General features: G+C 40.6%; 1 protein-coding gene across 1 annotated transcript in view; it reads left to right on the top strand.

Annotated features, from left to right (window-relative positions):
• The window catches only part of LOC126474874 (chymotrypsinogen 2-like), a 439,039-nt gene that overhangs the window by 315,641 nt on the left and 103,734 nt on the right, over positions 1-19,664 (top strand). The window contains exon 3 of the mRNA XM_050102354.1: positions 2,282-2,449. Coding sequence (XP_049958311.1) covers positions 2,282-2,449 — 168 coding nt within the window. The remainder of the gene's footprint in view (positions 1-2,281; positions 2,450-19,664) is intronic.

Here is a 19,664-nt window from a genome sequence, read left to right as displayed (position 1 = left end):
ACAGTTCATACTGGATATAATCTCGATGTTCAATTCAACGAATGCCTTCCTCTGCAACACACGTAATGGGTCATTTAGTACTGACCCACATCAAAGACACAAGACACGAATTTGGAGATATAAACACTAACAAAAAAATACTGCAAAAGCTAAAGAAATTCCTTAAGGTAAGAGGGGCTTATATGACAAGCTTGAGACTTCCAAACAGGAAAAGTAGATGTGACAATAGTTGTGAACAAAAATAAATCAAACTCATTCAACTATTTTAAAAGTTTCTGAAATATATAAGGAGATATGAGAAAATTGCAAAAAATAGACCTCTATCTCGCTCCTACATGCAATTTTAATAGAAATTATGTTTGTAAGTAGATTAAAATACGTGATTCACTAAAATGAACCTGTCAAAAACCTATATAATCATGTCACAGATAGTCATCAGAGTGTAATTTTGTCTTATAAATTCAGGCAATAATTTTCTACTACTATAAGGGACTATATTACGTTAAACTAAGATTTTCGTCAAATTCAGTGGCTTTGATATATATCTCGTCCGTGTCCAGAATCTTCGTATTCGCAGCTAAATCTTTGTTTTGGACAACTTGCAAAAATTGTGATTTTCAAACACGTAGTGTCGAATACTGTGATGCATTATCCAAGAGGAATTATACGAGTATTGTTAAATACAGAGGAGAGATAAGATAGGTAAAAAGCGTACGTTTAAAGCCTCTGTGACGGGGGAGAGCTGTCTGTGATTTGATTGAAATAGAGAAGATATAGGAGATACAGCATTACAGTCAGAGTTAATAGAGATTTCGAAGACTTGCGATCAAATAAAACGGAAGGCATTGACAAAATCCTTGACGAAACTGGACAATAAACGACTGTTCACGTCGGTTTGCTGAATCTATGAGTCTGAAGACATACCATCAGGTTTTCAGAAGAATATTGTCCACACCATTACGAAGATAGCATGGGCAAATAAGTGCAAGAACTGCCGCATCCAAGTTGCTGACAAAAATAATGTACAGGAGATCTGAATGGGATAAATAACTAACTGAGCGCAGAATATGAATTAGGAATAAAGAAAAAGAAAAGTAATGACGTATAGCAAATTGAGACCAGAGAGAAGTCTTCCATCAAAATAACGAACCACGTAGTAGACTTCGGAAGCAAAGCAACAATTGACGGGCGAAGCAAGTCGGACGTGAAAAGCAGAATAGCACGTAAAAGACGGCAAACGTGTCCGAAAGTAGAACACTCGTATCAAACATCGGCCTTTTTCAAGAAATTTCTGAGAATGAACTTTTGGATCACAGCGTCATTACTAAATCGTGGATTGTGGGAAAACGGGAAAAGAAGAAAATCGGAGGGTTTGAAATGTGTTGGCGTAGAAGGATGTTGAAAATTAGGTGGACAGATAAGGAATGAGGAGGTTCTCCACAGAATCTGTGAAGAAAGGAAGAAACGTAAAATACTGACAGGAAGAAGGAACAGTATGGCACATGTGTTAAGACATGGGGGGATAACTTCCATTTTACTAGAAGGGATTCCCCCCCCCCCCCCCCCCGTTTCAAACGTCAGGCCATGCTGCTGTACTAGGCAAGACGAAGAAGGGGCGTAGGTAGGAAGACACAGAACGAGGTAGCAGTGAGAAGTGAAGGCGAAACAGGCACAAGAGCCTAAACGTTGAAATCCAGAAGAAGAAGGAGGAAGGTCACCAGAAGGGATTGTAGGGAGTAAAAACTACAGGAGAAGACAAAGATAGGAATATATCCGACAAATAATTAAAGACTTGGGGGTGCAAGTCATACAAGGAGATGAGAAGGTTGACACAGGAGAGCACACTGACAGCCATTGACAGAACGATTGACCTGCTGCACAGTAATCCATTTAACCGCCGTTACGATATGAAATGGCGAATGAGCGCACCTGTCATCTACAGTTCTTTGAACAGTACAGTCTTACTGTAAACATTGTACTTACGCATTCCCGCTGCTCCCTTAAAAACCCAGATACTGTACGACATGGGCATTGGAGTGTTCCCTGCGTCAGAGCTGTGTTTTCCACGGTGTGCGCGAGGACACTCGAAGATCCAGTACAGATTCTGAGGTTACCGTGCAGTGAAGACTGTACCTTATGTCCACATGTCAGGAGCGCCGATTCGTCTGCTGTACACATACTATTAGTTCCCTACAAATGAGTGTTCACTACAACTGTTTCGTGCGCTTTACGTGTTTACTTCCATTGCAGTGCTTTGACCATTACTGTTTCGTGTGTGCAGAAACGTACCCGACATGCGGGCCTGGGGTCTGCTGTTGCTGCTGCTACTGCTGCTGCTGCGATCTGCGGCGACAGCGCCGGACGTCTCAGACAACGAGGCGGAGAGCTACAGCCTGGGCGCCGTCAGAGGGGGCTGTGACTGCATGGAGTACTGGAACTGCGTCATGAGGTACCTCGCAAACACACTCACGTGCCGGCTACAGGCGGTGTGGATCCTTCTGGTTCCACTGAAACAAAATCTCCCTCAATCATCCCATCCTATACAATTTTGTCCGCTAGGAATGGATCAAATCCTTCTCCACCTATACTATTGCTGTGGACTTGGAATTGTCCATAGCTGCTCACCAGCTGAATTCAACTAATGGTGAAAATGTATTATCTCTTTTCGGGTGACACAGTCTCTCTTCCACGCCATGCCAGACCTCAGAGAAGTTCCGCTTCTGATGCCAAAGCATTATCCACCAACATTCTTGGATGCATCCATGCAGAGGGTCTAGATCCGACTTGAAATGACCATCCTAACGCCATGCACGAAACCAAAGAATCTAACACTGATAGGGCACCCAGGTTAGCTGAACACTACAACCATGCCAACTTGATGCTTAACGGAAGTAGCCTATCTTCACACCCATATAAGAATCTCCCTCCCCTCTTTCCATTAAGCATACCGTAGGTATCTGAGGAGTATCTGTGGAGAGTCCAGAATAACATATGCTTCATGAACAGAGACAACAACCTTTCAGTGGTTGCAGTGGGAACGGTCATGAATCAGAGTGCACAATTTTAGTCAATCAGATTACAGACAGGCAATCTTGAAAAAAATTATTACATTTATGTCTACATGTATATGCCAACTAAGTGTCCAACAGAAGGTACATCGGACCAACTTCAATTATTTCTCTACCGTTCCGTTCTCGAACAACGTGCGAGAAAAACGAAAACTTAAATTTTCCGTGCGAGCTCTGGCTTCTCTTGTTTTATTCTCAGCCGGCCGGAGTGGCCGAGCGGTTCTAGGCGCTACAGTCTGGAACCACGCGACCGCTGCGGTCGCAGGTTCGAATCCTGCCTCGGGCATGGATGTGTGTGATGTCCTTAGGTTAGTTAGGTTTAAGTAGTTCTAAGTTCTAGGGGACTGATGACCACAGCAGTTAAGTCCCATAGTGCTCAGAGCCATTTGAACTATTTTTATTCTCATGATCATTTCTCACTATGCAGATGAGCGCCAACAAAACATTTCCGCATTCGGAGGAGGAAGTTGTTGATGAAAATTTCGTGAGAAGGTCGTGCAGTAACGAGAGACACCTTCGTTTTTATTATTGACACCCCCATTCACGTAGCACATCCGTGACACTCTCTCTCCTATTTCGCAATAATACACAACCAGCTCCCATTCTCTGAACTTTTCGATGTCCTCCGTCAATCACATTTGATGCAGGTTCTACATCACGCACCAGGACGGAGAAGCGTGGTGTAGGCAGTCTCCTTAATAGACCTGTTGCATTTCGTAAGTGTTCTGCAAATAAACCGCAGTTTTTTGTTATGTGGAAACTGTGACGTAGTAGACGTTCTGTGCCTCTCTAAACACCAATATTGGGGTTTATAGACTAGTGTCGTTTTTGTGCAGAATTAGCGTGGAAATAAGAGGAATTGCGACATACGTATAACTTCGAAACAAACAGTTTTTGTGTAGAAACAGGTTAGAAACTAGAGTAATGTGCTGGGGAACTGTTATGCAGAATACTTCTTTTGTAACTGCAACAGTCTTCATGTCCCCTGTGTGAAACTGTCAAGATAATTTGAGAACTCTGCATGCATTATTGAGCTACCACTCCCTGTCAAACAAGAACAACTAACCAGTAGTTAACGGAAGATTTAAGTGTAGATTTTTTGAAAGATTCTGGTAGAAGAAATTAACTGCAATCATCATTTGTCTGTTCCCGTCTGATATCAATAATGAATATTCCATCTCATCAGCAGCAAGACAGCAAGCCCCTGGTTGAGAACACTTGTATACACAGTGCTCAGGCTGAACCGTTTACTGTATATACAATTGTTACTGGTCTATATGACCCATGGCGCACAATAAATGCAAATTTAAACAACGGGCATCTTACAGCTCTGAGGCATGTTCACACACAAAGCAGTGAGTTTTCTTGAGAGCAGGACGCAAATTTTTAAGAATCAGTTGCAAGAGGAATATGGGATGAGTTATTGATAGAAAGAGATGCTGTTGTCAAATTCGCTGTATTCTATATTGAATTTTTGTCGAGATTTGAAAGTTGCCTTCCCAAAACGTTATCCAGAAAGTCCAGTGGACGACTAAACGCAAATTTATTAGGAAAAAAGGAAAAGGGAAATTTACATGAGGGTCAGAACAAGTCAAGACCCGACGTTACATGCATTCTACAGAAAATCTTTTAAGTAAAGATCGCTAAAATTCCAGAAATCTGTGCGCCATGACAGATATTAGTAATAAAAGTAACAAGATTAAATTACGTGGGATATTGTGAAACGAGGACAGAACAATCAATCAGTGTACAAAACACCACAACAATTAAACTAATTGACAATGTTGAGACTGCTAATTCATAAACTGCGGCTATTTTTAACAATCGCTTTCTGAATGGAGCACGTAATATAGGGTTCACAGAAGCAAGAGAATATACATACCATAAAACTTCAAGGAACAATAAGTAGTAGTAGCAACAGCCCACATTGAAATTAATACAGTTAAAAAAAGTTCTAAGAAACGGAGGTCATGTGGTGTGGATGGAATCAAACAGAAATCTGAAAAGTTGTTCTACCTTAATAAGTGATGTCCTTAGTGATATATCTAATGCACCAAAGGTAGTTTTTCTAGACAAACCTTCTATAAGAAAAATGAAGTTTTACGTAACTATCGCCCAGTTTCCTCGCTCACGTCTTGTTCCAAAACACTGGAAAAAGTGATGTACTCAGAGAAGTCTCACGTTTAAGTAAAGACAACTTACTTGCCACGTCGCAGTTTGAATTGTAGAAGATTGCCCCAAATAATCCTTCCACCTCCAAGTCAGTATTTCACCTTCTACTGTAACTCGTGGATTCTCTCCATCGATTCTGCAAAAAACCAAGCATTTATTTTAAGAAAAACCACAATAACTAGATGTTCCTGAGACACCTAACTAACCACAACTGTCCATGTCATCTAAATAAAACAATAACATACTTTGCAGTAGCATTAGCCATACCCTAATCTGGAATTCTACCTACTAACTTTTAACACGAAAACGCGCAACATGTGGAAAGTATTTAAACCTCTGAGCGTCGAAACCTTGGGGCTAAATCTATGTAAGTTTTATCTCTCCCGACGAAACCTATGCAAGTGTTGCATATATCTCCGCCCCACCTCTGAGCGTCGAAACCTTGGGGCTAAATCCATGCAAGTTTTGTCTCTCCCGACGAAAACTATGCAAGTGTTGCATATATCTCCGCCCCTTCGAAGTTCCATTAGTCCGTCCAAATCCTTGAGCGCCATGTGCTGCACTCGCCCTCATCCACCAATCCGAATGCGGTTTTTTTGTTTTGTTTTTGGGTCATCAGTCTTCTGATTGGTTTGATGCGGCCCGCCACGAATTCCTCTCCTGTGCTAATCTTTTCATCTCAGAGTAGCACTTGCAACCTACGTCCTCTATTATTTGCTGGATGTAATCCAATCTCTGTCTTCCTCTACAGTTTTTACCTTCTACAGCTGCCTCTAGTACCATGGAAATCATTTCCTCATGTCTTAACCGATGTCCTATCATCCTGTCCCTTCTCCTTATCATTGTTTTCCACGTATTCCTTTCCTGTCCGATTCTGCACAGAACCTGCTCATTCCTTAAGTTATCAGTCCACCTAATTTTCAACATCTCAAATGCTTCGATTCTGTTCCTGTTTTACCAAAGTCCATCTTTCACTACCATACAATCCTGTAGTCCAGACGTACATTCTCACAAATTTCTTCCTCAAATTAAGGCTGATATTTGATATTAGTAGACTTCTCTTGGCCAGGAATGTCCTTTTTTCCATTGCTAGTCTGCTTTTGATGTCTTCCTTGCTCCGTCCGTCACTCTTTATTTTACTGCCTAGGTAGCGGAATTCCTTAACTTCATCTACTTCGTGTCCGCCCCCGGTAGCTGAGTGGACAGTGCTACAGAATGTCAATCCTTTCGATTCCCGGTCGGGTCTGAGATTTTCTCCACTCAGGGACTGGGTGTTGTATTGTCCTACTTAATCATTATTTCATACCCATCGACGTGAAAGCCGTCGAAGTGGCGTCAAATCGAAAGACTTGCAGCCGGTGAACGGTCTAACCGACGGGAGCCCTAGTCACACGACGTCTACATTTATCTACTTTGTGACCATCGATCCTGATCTTCAGTTTCTCGCTGTTCTCATTTCTACTACTTCTCATTATCTTCGTCTTTCTTTACTCTCAATCCATACTCTGTACTCATTAGACTGTTCGTTCCATTCAGGAAACCATGTAATTCTTCTTCACATTCACTCAAGACAGAAATGTCATCAGCGAATCGTATCATTGATATCCTTTCACCTTGAATTCTAATACCACTCCTGAACCTTCTTTTATTTCCATCATTGCTTCCTCGATGGACAGATTGAACAGTAGCGGCGAAAGGCTACATCCTTGTCTTACACCCTTTCTAATACGAGCGTTTCGTTCTTGGTCGTCCACTCTTATTATTCCTTCTTGGCTATTGGACATATCGTATATGATCCGTCTCTCCCTATAGCTTACCGCTATTTTTCTCAGAATTTCGAACATCTTGCTCCATTTTACATTGTCGAACGCTTTTTCCAGGTCTACAGAGCCTATGAAGGTGTCTTTTCTTTAGTCTTACTCCATTATTAACCACATCGTCAGAATTGCCTTTCTCGTGCCTTTACCTTTCCTGAAGCCAAACCGTAATCTAGCGCATCCTCAGTTTTCTTTTCCATTCTTCCGTATATTATTCTTGTCAGCAACTTGGATGCATGAGCTGTTAAACTGATTGTGCGATAATTATCGCACTTGTCATCTCTTGCCGTCTTCCGAATTATGTGGATAATTTTTTTTCCGAAAGTCAGACGGTATGTCGCCAGAGTCATACATTCTACACACCAACGTGAATAGTCGTTTTGTTGCCAATTCCCCAAACGATTTTATAAATTCTGATAGAAATGTTATCTAGCCCTTCTGCCTTATTTGATCTTAAGTACTAAAAAGCTCTTTTAAATTCTGATTCTAATACCGGGTCCACCGTCTCTTCTAAATCGATCCCTGTTTCTTCTTCTATCACATCAGACAAGTCTTCCCTCTCACAGAGGCTTTCAATGTATTCTTTCCACCTATCCGCTCTCTCATCTGCATTTAACAGTGGAATTCTCGTTGCACTCTTAATGTTATCACCCCTGGTTTTAATGTTACCGAAGGTTGTTTTGACTTTCCTGAATGCTGAATCTGTTCTTCGGACAATAATTTCATTTTCGATGTCTTCACATTTTTCCTGCAGCCATTTCGTCTTAGCTTCCCCCTGCACTTCCTATTTATTTCATTCCTCAGTTACTTGTATTTCTTTATTTCTGAATATCCCGGAACATTTTTGTTCTTCCTCCTTTCATCGATCAATTGAAGTATTTCTTCTGTTACCCACGGTTTCTTCGCAGTTACCTTCTTTGTACCCATGTTTTCCTTCCCGAATTCTGTGGTGGCTCTTTTTAGAGATGTCCATTCCTCTACAACTGTACTGCCTATTGAGCTATTCCTTTTTCTGCATATATAAACTTAGAGAACTTCAATCGTATCTCGTCATACCTTAGTACTTCCGTATCCCACTTCTTTGCGTATGTCTTAAACTTCAGCCTACTCTTCATCACTACTATCTTGTGATCTGAGTCTATATCTGCTCCTAGGTACGCCTTACAATCCAGTATCTGATTTTGGAATCTCTGTCTGACCATGATGTAATCTAACTGAAATCTTCCGGTATTACCCTGTCTTTTCCAAGTATACCTCCTCCTCTTGTGATTCCTGAACAGAGTATTCGGTATTACTAGCTGAAGTTTATTACAGAACTCAATTAATCTTTCTCCTTTCTCATTCCTTGCCCCAAGCCGATATTCTTCTGTAACCTTTTCTTCTACTCCTTCGCCTACAACTGCATTCCAGTCCACCATCTCCCTTTACATACTGTATCACCCTTTCAATATCATCACAAACTTTCTCTATCTCTTCATCTTCAGCTTGCGACGTCGACATGTATACCTGAACTATCATTGTGTTGGTTTGCTGCCGATTCTGATAGGAAGAACCCTGTCACTGAACCGTTCACAGTAACACACTCTCTGCTTTATCTTCCTATTTATAGTGAATCCTACTCCCGTTATACCATTTTCTGCTGCTGACCCGAAATCTTTGTCTTCTTTCCACTTCACTTCAATGACCCTACTATATCTAGATTGAGCCTTTGCATTTCCCTTTTCAGATTTTCTAGTTTCCCTACCTCGTTCAGGCTTTGACATTCCAAGCCCCGAGTCGTAGAATGTTATTATTTCGTTGATTATTCAATCTTTTTCTCATGGTAATCACCCCATTGGCAGTCCCCTCCAGGAGGGGGGACTATTCCGGAGTCTTTTGCTAAAGCATAGATCATGATGACACTTCTTCAATTACAGGCCTGTGGATACACGTTAATGCAGTGGTTTCCATTGCCTTCCTCATGCCGTTGATCTTTGTTGATTCTTCCACCTTCAGGGGCATTTTCCCACCCCTAGGACAAGAGAGTGCCCTGAACCACTGTCTGCTCCTCCGCCCTCTTTGACGTTGACATAATAAGGGAGACCTCTTATCCTGACTATTAATCAAAATTTAAACAGCGGCGGGATTCGAACCCCGGACCGAAGACATTTTAATAATGAATCAAAGACGCTACCCGAAGGTCACTGTTCTACATGATGAAATTCGAACATCTCCAGCACCAGGAATGTCTTTACCAGTCCGATAGACTCTGCGAAATGGAATCCCAGCAATTTATTTTATCCCCTGTCCTCGCGAATCCTGGTCTCTCTCATCACGCCCCACCTTCGTTAGAACTCCACATACCCCATCTCCTTTTCCTAGCTAACTTCAACAGGCATACCTACCCAGATGATGAAATCGTTCCTGATATCTACCCATCCATTTAATTTGTAAGCTACCCTCCTTTTTCATAGAAGGCACCAAACTCCCCTTTGTCCGCTTAACTGAAATTCTGCCTGTACATACTTGCATTCCTGTTTTAGACTATCGCATATCCCTTCTCATACTACTTCGTGTCCAGTTTCGTTTTCGTACAAATCCCTCAGATGTGAAATGTTATCTGCAGTGCACGGGACCATCGTACGTACAGATGGTAAAGACTACATACATCAAGCTCAGATAATCGCTTTAATTCTATAAATGTATATTTTATGTGCTTCAGTTGTACTAATTAAACACTAGAAATCGCGAACATGATCGCTCCTAGCCCGATACACTATAAAAGTGAGGAGATGTAAGAAAGGCATAAGTAAAGAACGCTCGAAATAAAAGCTGACATGTTTGTGAATTGCACGTAGTCACCTCAGATGTTTAATTTCCATGTCGAAGCGGAACTGAAGAAAACAGAAGAGAATTTCGATAACAAAGGATTAAGAAAAGTAGATGGTAACGTTAAAATTTACAAATGAGATGGGTTTTCGTACAGAAATTATGGCGAATTTAGAGGATGTTATGGGTCATTTAACACATAATCGGACTGACGTAAAACGGCAATAGTAGTAACCAGAAAACAAAAGCCCGGTAAATATACGTGTAGAAGATAAACTCGGAGGATTTCTTGTACAAAAAGATGTTCAAAGCAGGAAAAATATTAATCACAGTCTGGGTTAAGTGAAAGGAGTATTCCTGAAGTAAAGACAGTTACTGATGACGAACATTAGCATAGAACGAACAAAGAAGTATCTGAAACAGTACATATAGTATGCAGAAATTTGCAAAGTAAAACATTGGAAAATGAGAAAGGAGAAGCCCAAATGCTCAGAATGTGATACTACCACAATAAATTGATATTTGGAAGTTAGATGTAATACGTCACTTTAATCTTCTACAAAATGTAACAGAAGTAAATAAAACTTAGTGATACTTATGCTACACATAGTTCAAATGGCTCTAAGCACTATGCGACTTAACTTCTGAGGTCATCAGTCGCCTAGAACGTAGAACTAATTAAACCTAACTAACCTAAGGACATCACACACATCCATGCCCGAGGCAGGATTCTAACCTGCGACCGTAGCGGTCGCTCGGCTCGAGACTGTAGCGCCTAGAACCGCACGGCCACTCCGGCCGGCCTGCTACACATGCACGGCTAATTAATCTATTAGGTAATATAGAAATTAATGGCAGAGATTATTCAATTCCCAAACTTCCGAGGATGATACGGAGGCAGAAAAATATCTAATTGAAACGCATCACCCGAAGACTAGCCCAACTTGTTTCACAAGACTAGACAGGTTAAACCTTCTTCCGCTTTAAAAGATTAAAATGTGAGAAACAGAGAAATGAGTGACATTTGAAAGTTAAAGGCATGTTTATCCCGCACGTTCCTTGCTATTGATAGTAACAAGTTACAGCAATCGGACAGAATGTTTCAGAAACCGACTGATTCGCAAAGGACGTAAACTCCATATGTTCGGCTCTGTGAACAGACATGGAGATCGCTTGCCAGAGAGGTCAAGCGGATATAGTAGCAGAAGTTGACACTGGGCTACATGTTTCGCGTTGACCGTCGGGTTTTGACGGGATATGTTTAGGCCAGCGAGGCTCCACGAGAAACAACGGACACCCTGATACTGTTCTTGGGGCTGGTCAGAACAAGACCAGACTAGTAAGTTTTTTCTGCTGCGCTGGGACTGACCACCGGTGTTGAGGGCTGTTAGAATGTTGCGGCTAGTCAGGGAGTAACGGAAGATTTTCCAGTCTTTTCTCAGTGCAATTTGTTTTAATAGTTCAATTTGTTTTAATACGAATTTACATAATTTAGGGTATTTAGGCATTTTTAATTATATTAGTCGATATTTCTTCGGGATAGCGACCACGTGTGGATGGGTGGCTATTTATTACGTCTTATAGTTTGAAACAGGTTTTTTAGAGTGCATCTTTTTCCATATAATTGCTTCAGTAATGTTTCTCCGACATTTTGATAATTTACAAATGTGATTTCCATAATTAAGACAACTTTTGTTTCTGGTTACTTGCATGTGGTACTGGAAAATGTTTCACATTGCTCACCGTGTAAAATACCTACCTACCCCTGTCCCAGATACTGATCTAATGCTGTTCCCGACAATCTGGATGTGTAATTTCTCATTCTTTATCAAGGTTTCTTTGTGAACCGACATTGTCGATACTAAGCACTCCTTTGAATGTCATTTGGTATAGGGCCCTACTGCTCTTCTTGTGTTCTTCAGCTGTGTTTCTATAGTTCTGCGACGTCAGTAACAACCGCCCGCGAGTAAAACTGACGCGCCTTAACAAGTGTTCCTTTGTGAGTTCAGTCACTTTGGTGCATGCATGCAGGTTTTTAGCCAAAATTATATTTGTGGGGTACCCACGGTTTCCTTGCACTTTCCCGTTATCAGTGTAGTACAATAAAATCAATCATTTCTTTGCAAATGCGTCAGATGATTTGGCATCCAGTAAGCCTTTTATTATTCGGTTCCACCTGTGTCCCACATACATGTGATTAGTTTGAGTCAATTTGTTAGTGAGTTAGTCTGTGGTCAGTTAATATAAGGCCCGAAAATTACAGTTTAGTGAATAAGACGTGTGCATCATTCATACGAATATATGTTGAGGTGATTTCACCTCCATTCTTTCACTGAAAGAACAAAAATAACGTTCCCTTTCTCTTGGCTGATTCTAATGAGTAAATTGAATCTACCTGGGGACCGAACCGCTTTTCTTGTACGTCAGCCCCAACAATGAAAATAAATATTCTTTGTAGTTATTTACACGAATAATGGTTGAGTCAACAGACATTTCTTAGGGTCTTTCACAAAATGGAGACCTACATGAACCTTTCAAACGGCCTGTTGCCTATTTAACACCAGTCGGTGTCGCTATTCATGCAGCCAGTTGAACACTCGTCTGAAATATATCGTTCTGTGATTGAATATGTCTCACAAAATTTGTTATTTAGAGACTGCTTGTTGATTTAATCCTGGAAATAAATTTGATGGCCTTCCATAAGAGAAGAACTAAAGAAGCGTAATAAAAGTAATAACGCAGCAGGTGTCCCATTTCCAGTATGTGAAACACCTTTTGAGAAAGAAAGAGACATGAATTAGAAAATTAACACCTATCGACATACATGTGGCACGATTATATAAACTTTAAAGGGTAAAACGATAAGAGAAACCGAACCGAAATTTTATAAAGTCACAGCATTACCCACAGTACAATATGGAGCAGATGGAAATAAAAATCTGTAGATCTAAGATAATTTAAGACATCAGAAATGAAGGTCCTTAGACGTGTGAAGTTTGCACAAGAGAAGACAAAGGAAGAAATGAAGCAATAAGGGAAGAACGAGGGGTACAGCAATTAACTGGCATAGCAATCCAACGAAAGGAGGACAGACAATATTACCTATGTCAAGTTGGACAATCCCTCGTCGAGCGATGAAATGTAATCCCGTAAGAAGGAGTGTGTGAATGCTGAGGAAGTGATGGCTAGGCTGGATCAGGAACTAAGTTTAAACCTGGATTGGCAGAAGACGAAGATCCTTCGGTAAGACATGTCGTTGTATCATCAACTCATATTGTAAAAGCGCTTTAATGAAATTACGTGGGTCCTCATAATCTAATGATGAGTTGTGCAACGGTATTGATTAAGAAGGAGTGAAGTCCCTTTACAGTTTCTTTCTTCATTTAAACCTACATTGGAAGAAACTGTTCTGGTCTGCTTGCATATAAGAAACAGACCTTTTATGGCAACTGGCCAATAGTGTTGTCAAAATAAATCAAACCGTTACATTCATATGAACTCAATGCTGATCAACACTCAAATCGCTCCAGCAACAACGCACGCCACACGACAGGGAAGTCAGTCCAAACTGTAATAGGTCTATTATCTACGTCAGTCAGCTACCCCGATTTTTGTGTACATTTTATGTTCAATTATAAAGCGTTTCCTTACTATTAATGAATTCACTCGTCTTAGTGAGCATACGTTTTACGTTAAATTAACGTTCGAAGTCCAGTTCGCCACCTTTACTCAATACATCCAGCAGACTATCGATGGGTCTGAACATTATCAAACACATTTCTTCACTTTAGATAGCTTCCTATGTAGGTCTGTTTTTTCATCTACATCTACATTGATACTCTGCAAACCACATTTAAGTGCCTGGCAGAGGGTTCATCGAACCAGGTTCATAATAATTCTCTATTATTCCAATCTCGTACAGAGAAAAAATGAACACCTATATCTTTCTGAGCGAGCTATGATTTCCCTTATCTTATTATGATGATCTTTTCTCCCTAAGAAGATCGGTGTCAACAAAATATTTTCGCATTCGGTGGAGAAAATTGGTGACCGAAATTTCGTGAGACGATTCTGCCGCAACGAAAACGTCTTTGTTTTAATGATGTCGACTTCAAATCCTGTATAATTTCAGTGACACTCTCTGCCCTATTTCGCAATAATACAAAACGTGCTGCCCTTCTTTGAACTTTCTCGATATACTCCTTCAACCCGTAGTAGGGATCCCATACCGCGCAGCAGTATTCTAAAGAAGGACGGACAAACGTAGTGTAGGCAGTCTCTTTAACAGATCTGTTATATTTTCTGAGTGTCCTAAAAACGCAGTCTTTGGTTAGTATTGTCCACAACATTTTCTATGTGTTCCGTCCAGTTTAAGTTGTTAATAATTCTAATTCCTATGTATTTAGTTGAATTTACGGCCTATAGGTTTGACTGATTTATCGCGTAACCGAAGTTTATCAGATTCCTTTTAGCACTCATGTGGATGACCTTTTTTTATTTTATCAGTATAGTTTTTTATCAGTATAGTTCTCTGGAATATACTTTTCCCAAATTGCAAGAAGAGGAGGCACACTTGGAAAAGGCCAGGAAAAACGGGAAATTCCAGATTGATTACGTCATGGTCAGATAGAGATTCCAAATTCAGCAGATACAGACTCTAAACACAATTTGGTGATGCTTATAAGTAGATGAAATAAAGAATCAGTGTGGAAAGAAGTGGGATTCTCAAATGCTGTGGTGTAATGAGGTGCTTCTGCAGTTCTCTTAGGCTGTAGGTGCTATGATAATGAATTTCACAATAGGAAGAGTAGTTGAAGAGGAATGTAAATCTCCAAAAATATCAATAACTCACATTGGACAGACAAACAAAGAAGAAAATGGCGAAGGAATGAAGTACGAAAATGTCTAGAAAAAGAAAGAATACAATAATATGAGCTACGTAGGAATGAAACACGAGGACGTTCTATAACTACTGCAACACATTTTTTACTGAAAGCCGGTTGATTTTATTCGGGATTCCAGTACACCACACTATTCCCCACTCTTTTGGCTACAGAAGCCTAGTTTTCAACATAATCTCTGTTCAGTGCGACGTCCTTACGCCACCTTACTGAGAGGGCCTGTTTAACGGCGTGGTACCACTCTCTTGGTCGACGTCGGAGTCAACATCTTGCTGCATCAATAACCTACCCATCAACCATGTACTTCTTTCCGTGGAGTGCATCCTTCGTTGGACCAAACAGATAGGAGTCGGAAGGTGCGATATCCGGGTTGTAGGGTGGATGAGGAAGAACAGTACAATGGAACTTTATGATGATCATAAAGAATCCGCTTCGACTGCAAATAGGAACCGGATGTTGACCTAGGTTTAGGCGCGGATAACCACGCCTTCTTCGGAACACACTAAAACTACAAACTGCCTAAAGACGCATGGTTCAACATTAATACAGAAAGCCCAAAAGTTGGACCATGCCTCTTTAGGCTGTTTGTAGTTTTAGTCTTTTCCGAAGAAGGCGTGGTTATCCGCGCCGAAACCTAGGTCAGCATCCGGTTTCTGTTTGCAATCGAGGCGGATTTTTTATAATCATTAAATTATTCACTATTGGTGACGCGCTGCACTGTTAAAAGTTCTCAAGAAAATTTATGGGCTCCTCTCGGGTGCTCAGACTTTTGAGGCCCTTCGTTGTCATGGAGAAGGAGAAGTTCGTGTGACGAACAGGCTAAAGTCATTTCTTCAAATTCCCGAGGGCAACACAATACACTCCAAAGTTGATCTTTGCACCATGAGTTAGGACATCAAACAGAATAGCCTCTCCAGAGTCCCCAAAGACAGTCTCCATGACTTTACAGGCTGAGAGTACGGCTTTAAACATTTTCTTCGGAGGAGAGGTGGTGTGAGGCCATTCCATGGGCTGCCGTTTTGCTTCCGGTTCGAAGAGGTGAACCCTTGTTTTATCGCCTATGACAATGTTCGACTAAAAATTGAACGATCAGCCTAGTAATGCGTAAGCAACTTCTTCGTTGCTCTTTATGGCCTTCTGCTAGGTGGCCAGAAATCCAGCTCGTGCACACCTATGAGTACCACTACTAGTGGACGAGTGTGTCAGAACTACCAACAGAGACGTACAGTTGTGGAGCGAGGTGTTTCATTGTGATCCGTCGATCAACTCGAGTGAGAGTGTCTGCACGTTCCAACTTTGCAAGAGTCTCGGTTGTGTGCGGCCGGCCAGCACGCGGGAGATAGAGCAGGTTTGTGCTTCACTCAACGATTCATCGTTAATTTTCAGGAATCCGTAGACATTCTGCAAGCGCCTATGAATTTCTGCGCTGCTCTGGTTTTTCGCCAAAAAAAAAAAAGAAAGGTGCCTGGAACACACCTCCATTACAGATGCCATTTTGAAGGCGAAGTACAGCGCCACTACCAATCGGAACTTCATGAAACTATAGGGGCTGAAGCGTGAATATTCCACGATGTCCGTCCCACAACAAATGCTGCATTTTTTAACAGAAAATGGCAGAGAAAAACTGCTTATTGAACGCCGTCGTAAATAGTAAGTTCAAGGAAGCCAAGGTGAAATAGCTGCAGGAAAGATGGTAAAAAACAGAAAAAGAAATGTTTTCCCCAAGAACGGATTCAGCATGTAGAAAAGCCAAGACAGCCTTCGGTGAAATTAAAAGGAAACGCTTCAACATAAAGAGTGCCAGAGAAGAGAGCAGATAGCCGTCTACGAGGTGAAAGAAATGTCTGACAATGTGACAGAAGAAGAAATGGAAGTCTATATGGAAGACAGAGTGAATCCAGCATTAGAGTCGGAATTTAACACTACTTTGGAAGACTTACGATCAAATAATGCAGAAGGCATAGATAACATACCTTCGGAATTTCCAAAATCAATGGAGGAATCGGTAACTAAGAAAATATTCGGTTTGGTTTGCAGAATCTACGAGCCTAGAGATACATCATCAGACTTTCTGAAAATTATCATGTACACATCCCGAAGATAGCAAAGGCAGGTAAATGTCAGAACTATAGCACAATCAACTCAGCTGTTCGTGCGTCCAAAGTACTTACAAGAATAATGTGTACAAGAATGAAAATTCTGTTAGTTGATAGCCAGTTTGGCTTTAGCAAAGGTACCAGAGGCGCTGATCTGAGGTTGCGGTTGCTAATGGATGCAAGACTGGTGGAGAAATGAAGACACGTTCGCAAAGTTTTCGACTTAAAAATAACGTTCCCTGGTGCTCGCAACATATTCGAAACTTTCAGGAAAATAGTTGTAAATTTTAGGGAAAGATGGATGACATGAAATACGTACAAGGATCAAGATTGAACAGTAAGAATGGAAGATTAAGAATGAAGTGCTCGGATTAAAATGTTTATCAGACATGAATGAAGCAATGATGGAAATTAATGAAAGATTCAGAGGTGGGAGTAAAATTTAAGGTGAATAGAATGCCAGCGATAAGATTCACTGACGACATTACTATCGTCAGTGAAAATGTAGGGCGTCTTAAATTAAACGAACAGTTTCCTGGGGACGCAGACGAAATTGACAGAAAAAGTCAATTTTTCAGTTATTTTTTATTTATTAGCAGAGCTTATGGACAATATGTTCCTAAACTGAAATCGCAACCGAAATGCCTGAAAAATAATTAAATGTGTGACGGGCCCTATCTGCCACGCCCACTTTTTGAAGCAACATTTCGATACTAGGTCGTTGAACAGCGATTCTGTGGCTTACTTGCAAGCAAACGTACACGGGATACGTCTTGAAAGCTGTGATACATATTCTTTGGTTTTATAGATCATTTGTGAATCAAAAAGTTGAAAGACGAAAAAAGCGTTGACGGACACAATACTCACAGAGAACTGATTCAGCATGTAGAAAAGTCAAGACAAAGTTCGGCGAAATTAAAAGGAAACGCTTCAACGTAAAGAGTGCAAGTGCATTGTGACAAGGCTACCAGATAAATGCAGTACGGGCTACACTTTTCCACATGGTGTCAACAGATAAACGTCCTATTCATCATCTGCGCCACATTATCTGGTGTAGATATCTACAGGCTCAGAGGGATAAAAAACCACTACATTCACAAGTAAAGGTTTCAAAATTGTATCCTGGATGCTGTCAAGCCCCCTTACAGGTTTCTGCCCGTCCTGAACTTCTAAAAAAGTGTGCTCATTGCAAACGCCTGGACTCAAAATGAGTCTCTAAATACACTCATACGTAAAGAATGCCCTAAAACCACACTTTCATCTGCCAGAGTTGTGAGAATTACAACTTAGGGATGCAATTCTTGTCTTTAATAATGGGAACGTAGGCAAGATGAACATGTTACAAAGAATAGGCTTTAAAATAGGAAACTTCTTGAGAATAATAGATTTACAGCTGGTCTCTGCAGCTGAAAAGTCAGTTGAAGACCTGCTAAAGGAGAGGAGGTAGAAAATAAGAAACCAGAAGAGACGTCTTGAAGGGAAAGAAGACCCTAAATTTAAATATGGGGCCCTCTGAAGAGGTGACATAGGAAAAAACAATAGGCTGAACTTTAGGCTGCATTTCCTGAAAGTTGTGTTTCTTGTAGTTTGTGCACCTTCTTCTCGGAATCTATGAAGGCTAGAATTACGAAATTTTTTACAATTATTTCTATAACACCAATAAGTGTCGTCTCAAGAGTAAATTTTGAAATTCTGAGTGTAAACTGAGATAAGGGCTTGAATTTTGAATGACTTTTATATTATACAAACAGAATTATAATTTAAAATTATTAAAATTCTCCTATTCGATATATTTAAAAATCAGATCAGAGAAGCTTACTGCATACAATGAGATTAAACAGAGAAAATTTTGTAGAAATCCCTTGAAAAGTTTCTGAGCGAAAGCTAAATTTATTATTTGTTGAAAACAAAATTCTTAAAGAAATTTAAATATATACAATCCAAGGAACTTAAAAGTAAATGTGTCAGTTTCATGTAAATCATGGTACAAAATTTATGCCGTATCTTCAAATTTGTATTCAGTGCATCTTTTCAATAGTGTGTGTTGTTCATGAACGTCCCCCTTAACGAGGACGTTTTACTGGCGGACAGCAAACCAAAGAATGGCGAAAATAATGAGGAGTAGCAGAAATAACTGTAGCGATAAATTTATCACAACAACTGGGGAACCACAAAGAGGAAGTGAAGGAATTCTCTTACTGTGAAAAGAAAATAACACGCGGACGAAGCCAGATGAATATAAAAAGCTGATTAGCAGTGGCTACAAGGACGTTCATGGCTAAAAGAAATCTACTAACATCAAAAATTATCGCTAATTTAGGAATAAATTTCTGAAAATATACCCTATCTGATCAAAAGCACCCGGACACCTATCAGTGGACATTAATATGGCGTATGTCGACCTATCGTCCTTACTACGGAGACTGCTTCAACACTGCTGGGGACACTTTTAATGATGAGATGTCTGAATGTCAGGGGGGAAAGGACAGCCCAGTCTTCCTCAAGAGCCGAAATCAGAGAAAGTAGTGATATTGGACCTGTCGGAGAGAAGTCGGAGTTGTAACTCGTCCCAAAGTTATTCCATTGGGTTCACGTCGAAATTCTGAGCAGGCCACTTCATTTCAGGAATTCTATTGTCCAGAAACCTCTGCCCCACAGACAATAGTTCATGACAGGTCGCATCCTCACACTGATATAATAATCTCTGAACCGTTATTCTACTGTACGCAATACAAAGTGCTGAAAATGTGTTCGTATCTTTCCGCATTTGGCGTTTTCCTAAGCGCATTAAGGGGACTACAA

Source organism: Schistocerca serialis, chromosome 4, assembly GCF_023864345.2.
Source record: "Schistocerca serialis cubense isolate TAMUIC-IGC-003099 chromosome 4, iqSchSeri2.2, whole genome shotgun sequence".
Lineage (NCBI taxonomy): Eukaryota > Metazoa > Arthropoda > Insecta > Orthoptera > Acrididae > Schistocerca > Schistocerca serialis.
Note: the sequence above shows the minus strand (reverse complement) of the source record. Positions and strands in the feature narration are given on the sequence as shown.